This window comes from Mytilus californianus, unplaced genomic scaffold (assembly GCF_021869535.1).
Source record: "Mytilus californianus isolate M0D057914Y unplaced genomic scaffold, xbMytCali1.0.p SCAF_9, whole genome shotgun sequence".
NCBI classification, from domain to species: domain Eukaryota; kingdom Metazoa; phylum Mollusca; class Bivalvia; order Mytilida; family Mytilidae; genus Mytilus; species Mytilus californianus.
In genome coordinates this window covers 80946205-80962251 of record NW_026262745.1, presented here as the reverse complement: position 1 = coordinate 80962251, position 16047 = coordinate 80946205, and the positions used below count along the sequence as shown (strand labels likewise).

General features: G+C 36.6%; 1 protein-coding gene across 7 annotated transcripts in view; it reads right to left on the bottom strand.

The window, feature by feature from the left end:
- Positions 1-1006: 1006 nt before the first annotated feature.
- Positions 1007-16047, bottom strand: part of LOC127716501 (uncharacterized) — a 295020-nt gene continuing 279979 nt past the window's right edge. For all 7 annotated transcript variants that reach the window (XM_052222740.1, XM_052222738.1, XM_052222739.1 and 4 more), the window contains one exon: positions 1007-1178. In XM_052222740.1, coding sequence (XP_052078700.1) covers positions 1032-1178 — 147 coding nt within the window. In that variant the 3' untranslated portion in view covers positions 1007-1031. The remainder of the gene's footprint in view (positions 1179-16047) is intronic.

Sequence of the window (16047 nt, the reverse complement as noted above, 5' to 3'; positions counted from 1 at the left end):
ACATTCATGCCATGTTTGGTTTCATTCCATTCAGTGGTTCTCTAGAAGAAGTTCAAAATGTAAAAAGTTAATGCCGACGCCGGACGACGGACGCCAAGTGATGAGAAAAGCTCACTTGGTCCTTTGGGCCAGGTGAGCTAAAAATAGATATAAACAATTTACCAAAGTTTCATAAAAAATCCTGAAAGCATTTTTGAGTTATTGTCCGAAAACTGGAAAATCCCCCTTTTTGTAATGAATAAAATCCCATAAATCAGAAACATATAGTCTGAAATTTATAAAAATCATAAGGGAGCTCATGTCGATAGAAATAAACAATTCACCAAAGTTTCTTGCAAATTGGTGAAAGTGTTTTTGAGTTATTGTCTGAAAACTGGAAAATACCCCTTTTTTTAATGAATAAAACCCCAAAACTCAGAAATGGTAAATCCGAAATTTATAAAAAACGAAAGGGAGCTCACGGAAATAGATATAAACAATTCACCAAAGTTTCATGCATATTGGTTGAAGTGTTTTTGAATTAATGTCCGACATGTTGACGACGGACGGACGGTCAGACGGACGGACGGACGGACGGACGGACAGACGGATGGACAGACAGTCAATGGTATACCATAATACGTCCGTAAACGGGCGTATAAAAAGGGGGTATTTTTCAGTTTTCGGTCAATGCTTTGAGCAGATATCATGAAACTTTGGTGACTGGTTTATATCTATTAAGATAACCTCCCTTTAGTTTTTCATGAATTTCTGATATGACATTGAGAAGTTATTGAACTTTATTCTTTGAAAAAGTGACGGGCGTATCATGCGCACATGGCGCAACTGTTTATTTAAACAAGTTACCCAAATAATGATTGTGACTAGGTTTGCTTTCATTTGGCTCAGTTGTCAGTTAAACAGACAACAATAATTGTTGAGAATTGCTCACTTGACCTATGGGTGACAAATCTGACAAAAATTACATATTAATGTGCAGGACAATTAAAAGATACAAGCAATACACTTTAGTATTAAGTAAACTTTATTATTCAATTAGAGTGTATCAATTCATCATATTCTAGGGGTTCATTTCTCCATACTGTAATCTGTGGCTCTGGATGCTTTCTTTTTTTCACTGGATCTTTGTACTTAAGGTATACTGTACTTCTAAACTTCACTGATTTTGTATCGTTTATCTGAAATTGAAAAGGAGAAAAGTTGTTGTTTTTATTGTCGGGCCATTCGTCATCATGGAAACCATGCAGAGAGCTATCTTAAGTATTGTTATGCATGCTCCTTTCTTTATATTTATGCATTTTTCTCTATTCATTATTTTCTTGCCCTATTTTTCTATATTCTTTATTCTTTTGGCCTATTTTACTGTAATATAAGACCCTCATACTAGATATAAAGTTGCCATGCAGTGAGCTATACTAGATATAATTTTGTCATGAACCATGCAGTGAGCTATACTAGATATAATGTTGTCATGAACCATGCAGTGAGCTATACTAGATGTAATGTTGTCATGAACCATGCAGTGAGCTATACTAGATGTAATGTTGTCATGAGCCATGCAGTGAGCTATACTAGATGTAATGTTGTCATGAACCATGCAGTGAGCTATACTAGATGTAATGTTGTCATGAACCATGCAGTGAGCTATACTAGATGTAATGTTGTCATGAACCATGTAGTGAGCTATACTAGATATAATATTGTGATGAACCATGCAGTGAGCTATACTAGATATTATGTTGTCATGAACCATGCAGTGAGCTATACTAGATATAATATTGTGATGAACCATGCAGTGAGCTATACTAGATATAATATTGTGATGAACCATGCAGTGAGCTATACTAGATATAATGTTGTCCCGAACCATGCAGTGAGCTATACTAGATATTATGTTGTCATGAGCTATACTAGATATAATGTTGTCATGAACCATGCAGTGAGCTTTACTAGATATAATGTTGTCATGAACCATGCAGTGAGCTATACTAGATATTATGTTGTCATGAACCATGCAGTGAGCTATACTAGATATAATATTGTGATGAACCATGCAGTGAGCTATACTAGATATTATGTTGTCATGAACCATGCAGTGAGCAATACTAGATATAATATTGTGATGAACCATGCAGTGAGCTATACTAGATATTATGTTGTCATGAACCATGCAGTGAGCTATACTAGATATAATGTTGTCATGAACCATGCAGTGAGCTATACTAGATATCATGTTGTCATGAGCCATGCAGTGAGCTATACTAGATATTATGTTGTCATGAACCATGCAGTGAGCTATACTAGATATAATGTTGTCATGAACCATGCAGTGAGCTATACTAGATATAATGTTGTCATGAACCATGCAGTGAGCTATACTAGATATAATATTGTGATGAACCATGCAGTGAGCTATACTAGATATTATGTTGTCATGAACCATGCAGTGAGCAATACTAGATATAATATTGTGATGAACCATGCAGTGAGCTATACTAGATATTATGTTGTCATGAACCATGCAGTGAGCTATACTAGATATAATATTGTGATGAACCATGCAGTGAGCTATACTAGATATAATATTGTGATGAACCATGCAGTGAGCTATACTAGATATAATATTGTGATGAACCATGCAGTGAGCTATACTAGATATAATATTGTGATGAACCATGCAGTGAGCTATACTAGATATAATGTTGTCATGAACCATGCAGTGAGCTATACTAGATATAATGTCGTCCCGAACCATGCAGTGAGCTATACTAGATATTATGTTGTCATGAACCATGCAGTGAGCTATACTAGATATTATGTTGTCATGAACCATGCAGTGAGCTATACTACCGGGTAGATATAATGTTGTAATGAACCATGCAGTGAGCTATACTAGAAATAATGTTGTCATGAACCAAGCAGTGAGCTATACTAAATATAATGTTGTCATTATACTTTCAATGTCAATAGTTAAACTCCTCCCTCTCCCAAGGAGAGTTTTTTTATTGGGACATTTGTTGTAGAACTTATTTTCTTTTCTACTGATTTATCTTTCTTTTTAAATTTTTAATCTGGGAAAAAAATTCCAATCTAAATTGAGATGAATAATTTGAAATTATCTTGGAAGATGCAGAAATTTGGAGATTTTTTTTATCTAAAATTGGTGTTTCTGCTTCCCTCTCAGGAGGTATATAGAAATAAGAAGATGTGGTATGAGTGCCATTGAAACAACTCTCCATCCAAGTCACAATGTGTAAAACTAAACAATTATAGGTCAAAGTACGGCCTTCAACACGGAGCCTTTGCTCACACCGAACAGCAAGCTATAAAGGGCCCCAAAATGACTAGAGTAAAACAATTCAAACAGGAAAACCAACGGTCTAATCTATATAAAAAACAAGAAACGAGAAACATTTATGAACCACAACAACAAACGACAACCACTGAACAATAGGCTCCTGACTTGGGACAGGTGCAAGCAAATGCAGTGGGTTTAAACATTTTAACAGGCGCCAACCTTCACCCTAACCCGAAACAGTAGTGTAACATTACAACATAGAAAACCACACTATAAAATATCAATTGAAATGGCTTAACTCGATCAAAAAGACATATTAACACAAGAGTGCACACGCTGAAATGTCTCGCCTGTTTGACTGACCATTGATTTAATGTTGAAAATCTTGAAGATAAAGGTTTTACTACAAGTATCACAAAAACTTAACAATTTCAAAGATCCATGACAATGAGGTCAAGGTCAGATAAAAAAACTGTCACACAGACATGTACACCTTACAATTATTCCATACACCAAATATAGTTGACCTATTGCTTATGGTAATTGAAAAACAGACCAAAGCACAAAAACTTAACATTGACCAATGAACCATGAAAATGAGGGCAAGGTCAGATGACACTGGCTAGACAGACATACATTCCATACACCAATTATAGTTGACCTATTGCTATAAGTATTTGAAAAACAGACCAAAACACAACATCTTAACATTGACCAATGAACCATGAAAATGAGGGCAAGGTCAGATGACACCGGCTAGACAGACATGTACACCTTACAATCATTCCATACACCAATTATAGTTGACATGTTGCTATTAGTCTGAAAAACAGACCAAAACACAAAAACTTAACATTGACCAATGAACCATGAAAATGAGGTCAAGGTCAGATGACACCGGCTAGACAGACGTGTACACCTTACAATCATTCCATAAACCAAATATAGTTGACATGTTGCTTATAATACTTGAAAAACAGACCAAAACACAAAAACTTAACATTGACCAATGAACCATTAAAATGAGGTCAAGGTCAGATGACACCAGCTAGACAGACATGTACACCTTACAATCATTCCATACACCAAATATAGTTGACCTATTGCTTACAGTACTTGAAAAACAGACCAAAACACAAAAAATTAACAATGACCAATAAACCATGAAAATGAGGTCAAGGTCAGATGAAACCTTCCAGTCTGATATGTACTCCTTACAATCATTCCATACACCACATATAGTTGACCTGCTGCTTGTAGTATCTGAGAAACGGACCTAATCACGTAACTTTAACCTTGATCACTGATCCATGAATTGAGGTCGAGGTCAGGTTAACCCTGTATGACGGACATGTAGATGTTGCAAGGAACCCGTATACCAAATATAGTTATGCTTTTACTCATAATAAGTGAGAAATTCACATGACAAAAAAACTTATTTTTCAATCAGTCACTGAACCATGAAAATGAGGTTAAGGACAATGGGCATATGACAGACGAAAACTTCGTAACATAAGGTATCTGCATACAAGGTATGAAGCATCCAGCTCTTCTCCCTTCTGAAATATAAAGCTTTATACAAATAGTTGACACCAACGCCGCATAGTAATACCTATGTCTAGAATACTGCGACTTTCGTCGCAGACGAGACAAAAAACAAGTAAACATACACTGAAAGAATAAATTTGATCTATGACACAATATAAATACAATATTACCGGGTAATAAAAATAAATTGCTTCGCCGAGCGCAGCTGGATACGACCGCAGAGGTCCAACCCTGAACAGTTGGGGAAAAATGGACACAATATTCGCGTTTGATACACGTCTGAATTAGGATTGTAATTAAATATTTGACACATAACAGGTTTCTGACACAGAATAACTGTAGTCAAAGAACTTAGAATTGGTTATATGATTTTCAATTTTTTCCTTTTGTGCAATAAACTATGCACTTGCGAATTGACCCCCCCCCCCCCCCCCAAAAAAAAAAAATTAAAAAATTAACCCCCACTTTTTTTTTGCTTTTGTGCAATACACTATGCTGTTGCGATTCTTTCCCTCAAGATATGGTCATAATCTCAATTCAAATTTCCAATGGAGTTTGCAACCATAATTACCCATTTAAATACATCATAAAAGTCTTAAAATAGAAAATGACATACATAATCATGGCTAAAATTAATATTCCTTAATCAGCATTTTTAAATAGTAACTTCTAAAAATAAATTGACAGCTAATCACCTCAAGACAATACAACATTTCTTTATACATAATTTAAAAGCAGTGTAAGGGAGGTAATCCAAACATAACATTGTACTTTTTTTTAATTGTCCATTAACCAGGAAACCCTTGTTTTTCCCCCTTTTTTGCCCCTAATTCCTAAACGGTTTGAGCCATATCCCCCAAAGCCAATCCTTACCATCCCTTTGTGGTATGGAAACTTGTGGTATAATTTCAGAGAGATCCATACACCGTTCCACAAGTTATTGTCTGGAAACTAGAAAAATGCTTATTTGGGCCCCTTTTTGGCCCCTAATTCCTACACTGTTAGGACTATAACCCCCAAAATCAATCCCAACCTTCCTTTTGTGGTTATAAACCTTGCGTTTAAATTTCATAGATTTCTATTTACATTTACTAAAGTTATTGTCCGGAAACCAAATGTCTTCAGACGATGCTGACGACGCTGTGATACCAAAATTTTGCGGTCGTATAAAAACGGGATGTAAAACACATTTTTGTGCAAAAGATATTAGAACACTCCCATTGCTCTAGAAAGTTGACATGAATGAATTTTCTAATGTTTATATTATACATTATTGATAGCATGTTAAGAGACAGAAACAAGTAAATTTGGTATACTGTGGATTCATTATAAATTGTGGGATACCAACTTTCATTGATTTTGTGATATTTTAACCTAGAATTAAATGTTCAACAAAGTACAATTTTGTATAGACTTAAATGCAAACTTTGGCAAAACAACAAATTTATTTATCCAGAAACATTACAAATTTTTTTTGTCAATCGATGAAAATTGGTACCCACAAAAAATAAAATAACCCACAGCACTATTACAAATACCATGAATTCAGTTTTGTGGATATTCGCATACATGTATCACATTTAGAAAACAAGAGTGCACATGCTGAAATGTCTCGACTACTATACTGACCATTGATTTTATGTTGATAGTCCTACATATAAAGTTTTACTACAAGTATCACATTAACATTTATGATCCAAGAAAATGAGGTCAAGGTCAGATAAACCAAGCTGGAAATACATGTACACCTTTAATACAATCATTCCATACACAGAATATAGATGACCTATTGCTTATAGTATAAAAGAAACAGACCAAACCATGGAAAATCTATACTGACCAATCAACCATGAAAATGAAGTCAAGGTCAGATGAACCCTGCAAGACAGACATGTACAACTTACAATCATTCCATGCGTCAAATATAGTTTACCTATTGCTTAAAGTATCTAAGAAACAAAGTTAACCAGGAAAACTGAACATTGACCAATCAACCATGAAAATGAGGTGAAGGTCAGATGATACCTGCCAGACAGACATATACACCTTACAATCAATCATTCCATACACCAAATATAGTTGACCTATTGCTTTAAGTTTAAGAAAAACAGACCAAAACACAAAACTTAACATAAGCAATGAACCATGAAAATGAGGTCAAGGTCAAATAAAACCTGCCAGATTGACATGTACATTATAAAATATTTCCATACACCAAATATTGTTGACCTACTGCATACAGTATTAGAAAAACAGACCAAAACATAAAAACTTAACATGGAGCAATGAACCATGAAAATGAGGTCAAGGTCAAATAAAACCTGCCAGACTGACATGTACATCGTAAAATATTTCCATACACCAAATATTGTTGACCTACTGCATACAGTATTAGAAAAACAGACCAAAACACAAAAACTTAACATTGAGTAATGAACCGTGAAAATGAGGTCAAGGTCAAATGACACCTGCCAGACTGACATGTACATCGTAAAATATTTCCATACACCAAATATTGTTGACCTACTGCATACAGTATAAGAAAAACAGACCAAAACACAAAAACTTAACATTGAGCAATGAACCGTGAAAATGAGGTCAAGGTAAAATAAAACCTGCCAGACTGACATGTACATCATAAAATATTTCCACACACCAAATATAGTTGACCTATCGCATACAGTATTAGAAAAACACACCAAAACACAACAAGGGTGCACACGCTGAAATGTCTTGCCTTCTTTACAAACCATTGATTTTATGTTGATAGTCCTAAATACAAAGCTTTACTACAAGTAACACATAAACTTAACATGATCCAAGAAAATGAGGTCAAGGTCAGATAAACCAAACGAGAAATACATGTACACCTTACAATCATTCAATAAACCAAACATAGTTGACCTATTGCTTAATGTTTCTAAGAAACAGTCTTAAACAAGAAAACTTAACATTGACCAATGAACCATGAAAATGAGGTCAAGGTCAGATGAACCATGCCAGACAGACATGTACACCTTATAATCAACGTAGGCATTAAATATAGTTGACCTATTGCTTATAGTATCTAAGAAACAAACTTAACCATGAAAACTTAACATTGACCAATGAACCATGAAAATGAGGTCAAGGTCAGATGATACCTGCCAGACAGACATATACACCTTACAATCCTTCCATACATCAAATATAGTTGATCTATTGCTTATAGTTGAAGAAAAACAGACCAAAGCACAAAAACTTAACACTGAGAAATGAACCATGAAAATGAGGTCAAGGTCAAATAAAACCTGTGAGACTGACATGTACATCATAAAATATTTCCATACACCATTTATAGTTGACCTATTGCATATAGTATTAGAAAAACAGACCAAAACTCAAAAACTTAACTTTGACCACTGAACCATGAAAATGAGGTCAAGGTCAGATGACACCTACCAGTTGGACATGTACACCTTACAATCATTCCATATACCAAATATAGTAGACCTACTGCTTATAGTATCTGATATATGGACTTGACCACGAAAACTTAACCTTGTTCTCTGATCCATGAAATGAGGTCCAGGTCAAATGAAAATTGTCTAACGGGCATGAGGACCTTGCAAGGTACGCACATACTAAATATAGTTATCCTATTACTCATAATAAGAAAGAAATTAACATTACAAAAAATGTTGACTTTTTTTTCAAGTAGTCACTGAACCATATAAATGAGGTCAAGGACAATGGACATATGACAGACGGAAACTTCGTAACATAAGGCATCTATATACAAAGTATGAAGCATCCAGGTCTTCTAGCTTCTAAAATATATAAAGCTTTAAAGAAGTTAGCTAACGCCACCGCCGCCAAATCACTATCCCTATGTCGAGCTTTCTGCGACAAAAGTCGCAGGCTCGACAAAAACTAAACTATGACCACTGAACCATGAAAATGAGGTCAAGGTCAGATGACACCTGCCAGTTGGCCATGTACACCTTACAATCATTCCATATACCAAATATAGTAGACCTATTGCTTATAGTATCTGAGATATGGACTTAACCACGAAAACTTAACCTTGTTCACTGATCCATGAAATGAGGTAGAGGTCAAGTGAAAACTGTCTGACAGGCATGAGGACCTTGCAAGGTATGCACATACCAAATATAGTTATCCTATTACTCATAATAAGAGAAAATTAACATTACAAAAAAATCTTAACTTTTTTTTCAAGTAGTCACTGAACCATGAAAATGAGGTCAAGGACAATGGACATATGACAGACGGAAACTTCATATCATAAGGCATCTATATACAAAGTATGAAGCATCCAGGTGTTCTACCTTTTGAAATATTAAGCTTTTAAGAAGTTAGTTAATGCAGCTATCACCGCCGCTGGATCACTATCCCTATATAAACTAGAGGCTCTCGAGAGCCTGTGTCGCTCACCTGACTCTACTTTGGTTTTAAAAATCATGTAAAGATAGATAAAAATCATAACAGATACCCAAATAATGATTGAGGCCAAATTTTGATTAATATTGGTCCCGTTATTTAATAAAATATCCTGGTGGCCATCTTGAACAGTAAATCGGCAACAAAGTAGCAACACTTGGTCAGCACTTCATAAGGAACATTCATGCCATGTTTGGTTTCATTCCATTCAGTGGTACTCTAAAAGAAGACATTTGTATGTATTTCCCATAGGGTCCTATGTTAAACTAAGCCCCCCGCTGGCGGCCATCTTGGATGATGGATCGGCTACAAAGTAACAACACTTGGTCAGCATCTCATAAGGAAGATTCATGCCATGTTTGGTTTCATTCCATTCAGTGGTTCTCTAAAAGAAGACATTTGTATGTATTTCCCATAGGTCCTTTGTTAAACTAAGTCCCCTGCTGTCGGCCATCTTGGATGATGGACCGACTGCAAAGTAACAACACTTGGTCAGCACCTCATAAGGAACATTCATGCCATGTTTGGTTTCATTCCATTCAGTGGTTCTCTAAAAGAAGACATTTGTATGTATTTCCCATAGGGTCCTATGTTAAACTAAGTCCCCGGCTGGCGGCCATCTTGGATGATGGATCGGCTACAAAGTAACAACACTTGGTCAGAACCTCATAAGGAACATTCATGCCATGTTTGGTTTCATTCCATTCAGTGGTTCTCTAAAAGAAGACATTTGTATGTATTTCCCATAGGGTCCTATGTTAAACTAAGTCCCCCGCTGGCGGCCATCTTGGATGATGGACCGCCTGCAAAGTAACAACACTTGGTCAGCATCTCATAAGGAACATTCATGCCATGTTTGGTTCCATTCCATTCAGTGGTTCTCTAAAAGAAGACATTTTTATGTATTTCCCATAGGGTCCTATGTTAAACTAAGTCCCCCGCTGGCGGCCATCTTGGATGATGGATCGGCTACAAAGTAACAACACATGGTCAGCACCTCATAAGGAACATTCATGCCATGTTTGGTTTCATTCCATTCAGTGGTTCTCTAAAAGAAGTCATTTGTATGCATTTCCCATAGGGTCCTATGTTAAACTAAGTCCCCGGCTGGCGGCCATCTTGGATGATGGATCGGCTACAAAGTAACAACACTTGGTCAGCACCTCATAAGGAAGATTCATGCCATGTTTGGTTTCATTCCATTCAGTGGTTCTCTAAAAGAAGACATTTGTATGTATTTCCCATAGGGTCCTATGTTAAACTAAGTCCCCCGCTGGCGGCCATCTTGGATGATGGACCGACTGCAAAGTAACAACACTTGGTCAGCATCTCATAAGGAACATTCATGCCATGTTTGGTTCCATTCCATTCAGTGGTTCTCTAAAAGAAGACATTTTTATGTATTTCCCATAGGGTCCTATGTTAAACTAAGTCCCCCGCTGGCGGCCATCTTGGATGATGGATTGGCTACAAAGTAACAACACTTGGTCAGCACCTCATAAGGAACATTCATGCCATGTTTGGTTTCATTCCATTCAGTGGTTCTCTAAAAGAAGTCATTTGTATGCATTTCCCATAGGGTCCTATGTTAAACTAAGTCCCCGGCTGGCGGCCATCTTGGATGATGGATCGGCTACAAAGTAACAACACTTGGTGAGCACCTCATAAGGAACATTCATGCCATGTTTGGTTTCATTCCATTCAGTGGTTCTCTAAAAGAAGACATTTGTATGTATTTCCCATAGGGTCCTATGTTAAACTAAGTCCCCCGCTGGCGGCCATCTTGGATGATGGACCGACTGCAAAGTAACAACATTTGATCAGCATCTCATAAGAAACATTCATGCCATGTTTGGTTCCATTCCATTCAGTGGTTCTCTAAAAGAAGACATTTGTATGTATTTCCCATAGGGTCCTATGTTAAACTAAGTCCCCCGCTGGCGGCCATCTTGGATGATGGATCGGCTACAAAGTAACAACACTTGGTCAGCACCTCATAAGGAACATTCATGCCATGTTTGGTTTCATTCCATTCAGTGGTTCTCTAAAAGAAGTCATTTGTATGCATTTCCCATAGGGTCCTATGTTAAACTAAGTCCCCCGCTGGCGGCCATCTTGGATGATGGATCGGCTACAAAGTAACAACACTTGGTCAGCACCTCATAAGGAACATTCATGCCATGTTTGGTTTCATTCCATTCAGTGGTTCTCTAAAAGAAGTCATTTGTATGCATTTCCCATAGGGTCCTATGTTAAACTAAGTCCCCCGCTGGCGGCCGTCTTGGATGATGGATCGGCTACAAAGTAACAACACTTGGTGAGCACCTCATAAGGAACATTCATGCCATGTTTGGTTTCATTCCATTCAGTGGTTCTCTAAAAGAAGACATTTGTATGTATTTCCCATAGGGTCCTATGTTAAACTAAGTCCCCCGCTGGCGGCCATCTTGGATGATGGATCGGCTACAAAGTAACAACACTTGGTCAGCACCTCATAAGGAACATTCATGCCATGTTTGGTTTCATTCCATTCAGTGGTTCTCTAAAAGAAGTCATTTGTATGCATTTCCCATAGGGTCCTATGTTAAACTAAGTCCCCCGCTGGCGGCCATCTTGGATGATGGATCAGCTACAAAGTAACAACACTTGGTCAGCACCTCATAAGGAACATTCATGCCATGTTTGGTTTCATTCCATTCAGTGGTTCTCTAAAAGAAGTCATTTGTATGCATTTCCCATAGGGTCCTATGTTAAACTAAGTCCCCCGCTGGCGGCCATCTTGGATGATGGATCGGCTACAAAGTAATAACACTTGGTGAGCACCTCATAAGGAACATTCATGCCATGTTTGGTTTCATTCCATTCAGTGGTTCTCTAAAAGAAGACATTTGTATGTATTTCCCTTAAGGTCCTATGTTAAACTAAGTCCCCTGCTGGCGGCCATCTTGGATGATGGACCGACTGCAAAGTAACAACACTTGGTCAGCATCTCATAAGGAACATTCATGCCATGTTTGGTTCCATTCCATTCAGTGGTTCTCTAAAAGAAGACATTTTTATGTATTTCCCATAGGGTCCTATGTTAAACTAAGTCCCACGCTGGCGGCCATCTTGGATGATGGATCGGCTACAAAGTAACAACACTTGGTCAGCACCTCATAAGGAACATTCATGCCATGTTTGGTTTCATTCCATTCAGTGGTTCTCTAAAAGAAGTCATTTGTATGCATTTCCCATAGGGTCCTATGTTAAACTAAGTCCCCCGCTGGCGGCCATCTTGGATGATGGATTGGCTACAAAGTAACAACACTTGGTCAGCACCTCATAAGGAACATTCATGCCATGTTTGGTTTCATTCCATTCAGTGGTTCTCTAGAAGAAGTTCAAAATGTAAAAAGTTAACGCCGACGACGGACGACGACGGACGACGGACGCCAATCGATGAGAAAAGCTCACTTGGCCCTTCGGGCCAGGTGAGCTAAAAAGAAGATGTGGTATGATTGCCAATGAGACAACTCTCCACAAGAGACCAAATGACACAGAAATTAACAACTATAGGTCACCGTACGACCTTCAACATGAGCAAAGCCCATACTGCACAGTCAGCTATAAAAGGCCCCGAAATGACAATGTAAAACAATTCAAACGATAAACTAACGGCCTAATTTATGTACAAATAAAATGCTCCGCTGGGCGCAGCTTGATACGACCCTGAACAGTTGGGGCAAGTATGGACACAACATTCAAGCTTGATACAGCACTGAATTTGGATTGTAATTAAATATTTGACACAGCATAGGTTTCTGACACAGAATGAATGTGGTCTAAGAACACCTATTCAAACCATATCATTATTATTTGCTTTTATATATAAATCAGAAATAACCAATTTAAAATGGAAAATTTTAAAGAATTCCTAAAATTTTGAGGCAATTACCCCAAAAATCAATCCCAGCCTTCCCTTTGTGGTATGGTACCTTGCAGTACAATTTCAGAGAGATCCATACACTTGAACACAAGTTATTGTCTGGAAACTAGAAAAATTTGTAAGGGTTCCGCGGAACCCAGTGTCTCGCCTACTTTTGCTGTTAATTGCAGGCTCAACAAAAATGAGGAAAAAAATCAATAAAAATATTCCTTTAGATACTATCTTTTGATTGTAAGAAGCTTCTGTCAAAGTTTGGTATAAATTCCGGATAGTTTATGAATCTAATAAATGTTTTAAAAACTTTAACTGCAGACTGTATTTAATGTTAACTGGAAGAAAAACTAAGTCCATTTATAAGTAAAATACGGATAAACAGGTACAAATTTTAACAAAATTTCTCCTTCTAGATACTAGCTTTTGATCATAAACAAGCTTCTGTCCAAAATTTGGTACAAATCCAGGATAGTTTAAGAAGGTTATTAAAATTTTAAAAACTTTAACCACAGAGTGAATGTATTGTTTCCTGGCAGAAAAACTAAGTCCATTTATAAGTAAAATACGGAAAAAATGAAATTTTTTTTTAACAAATTTACTTCTGGATATTATCTTATGATCATAAACAAGCTTCTGTCCAAGTTTGGTACAAATCCAAGATAGTTTAAGAAAGTTTTTAAAATTTTAAAAACTTTAACCACAGAGTGAATGTAATGTTTCCTGGCAGAAAAACTAAGTCCATTTACAAGTAAAATACGGAAAAACAGGAATTTTATTTTTACAAAATTTACTTCTGGATACTATCTTATGATCATAAACAAGCTTCTGTCCAAGTTTAATAGAAATCCAGGATAGTTTAAGAAAGTTATTAAAATTTCAAAAACTTTAACCACAGAGTGAATATTTGTGGACGCCGCCGCCGACGACGACGCCGAAGGAATGAAGGATCGCTATGTCTCGCTTTTTCGACTAAAGTCGAAGGCTCGACAAAAATGCTTATTTTTGGCCCCTTTTTCCTAAACATTTTGGGCAATTACCCCCAAACTCAATTTCAGCTTTCCCTTTGTGATATGGAAGTTTGTAGTACAATTTCAGAAAGATCCATACACATACACACAAGTTATTGTCATGAAACTAGAAAAATGCTTGTTTTTTGCCCCTTTTTTGGTCCCCAATTCCTAAAATTTTGAGGCTATTACCCCCAAAATCAATCCCAGCATTCCCTTTGTGATATGGAACCTTGTGGTACAATGTCAGAGAGATACATACACTAACACACAAGTTATGTCTGGAAGTTACAAAAATGCTTATTTTGGCCCCATTTTGGCCCCTAATTTCTTAACTGTTGGTACCATAACCCCTAAAATCAATCCCAACCTTCCTTTTGTGGTATTGAACCTTATGGTAAAATTTCATAGAGATCCATTTACTTAAACTAAAGTAAGAGTGCAAAAACCAATGTGTCTTCGGAAGACGACGACGACGACGCCGACGTCATACCAATATACGACCGCAAAAATTTTGCGGTCGTATAAAAATGAACGAATAACAAATATGTAACACATAAACAAAAGACAACATCTGAATTACAGGCTCCTGACTTGGGACAGGCACATACATACAGAATGTGGCGGGGTTAAACATGTTAGCGGGATCCCAACCCTCCCCCTAACCTGGTACAGTGGTGTAACAGTACAACATAAGAACGAACTATAACTATAAGTATTCTGTGAGTATTGCATGGCAATACATAGTCCCCTACCGGTTACAAAATCATTGTAATGGAACGAAATTCTAACTTGATCTATAACTTGTCATGGTGTAAACTACATAAAAATATCAAGTCAAAATCTTCAAGCATGACAAAAAAAACTGATGAAAACTGATTATTTAAGTGAATTTTCTATGTCCAAAGACCATAACTCTGCACAAAATTTTCAGACTGGAACAAAATTCCAACTTGATCTGTAACTTATCATGATAGAACTATATACTAATTATCAAATCAATATCTTCAAGAATGACAAACAAACCTACCACTAAATTCTTCAAACAATTTACCAAAGAAAAGGAAAAAAATCCAAAATGTCATTTTGTCTTTTAAAAGTCTTTTAAAAAATGAGTTATTTCCCTTTGAACATAAATCTACTAATTAATAAGTATTTCACTAACATTTAATTCTAGGGAAAGGGCTTTAACTGAACAAAGAGAAAAGCTAAAATCGTGAAAATTGAACTTGACCTGTAACTTGTCATGATAAATCAATATCTTCAAGCATGAAGATAAAAAGTCTGGAAAACTGATTTGCCAGACTGACAGATGGACAGACAGACAGACAGATGGACAGACAGACAGACAGACGGACGAAGTGCAAACCTAAAGTCCCCTTTGACTTCGTCGGTAGGGGACTAAAAATCAGTTGAAAGAGGCTTAACTCATCAGATGGATAAAAATACAAATACTACAAATACAAGTGGACGTGGCCGGGTACTTGTACATCCAAACAACAAAAAGACACTAAGTACAGATCTGAGAGTACTCGCAGTTACTGACAGCAAGTTCAAAGCCACTAACAACTAACAAAAAAAATCATGCATCTAAGACTTAATTATCAATCCGTACACATCCAACATCCAATGGATTTAGTGTAAAGACGTCATAAACAGTCAGAGAAAAACATGACCTTGTGCAATGCCAAGATACAGGTATCGACAGATTGTAGATCCATGAATGTGTATATTTATATAACAATAATATTTAGTTTGCTTTTAATTTACTGATAACAAAATCAATATTTAATGTTGAATTGGTAAGCTTTTAGAATAAGTTTATTTAA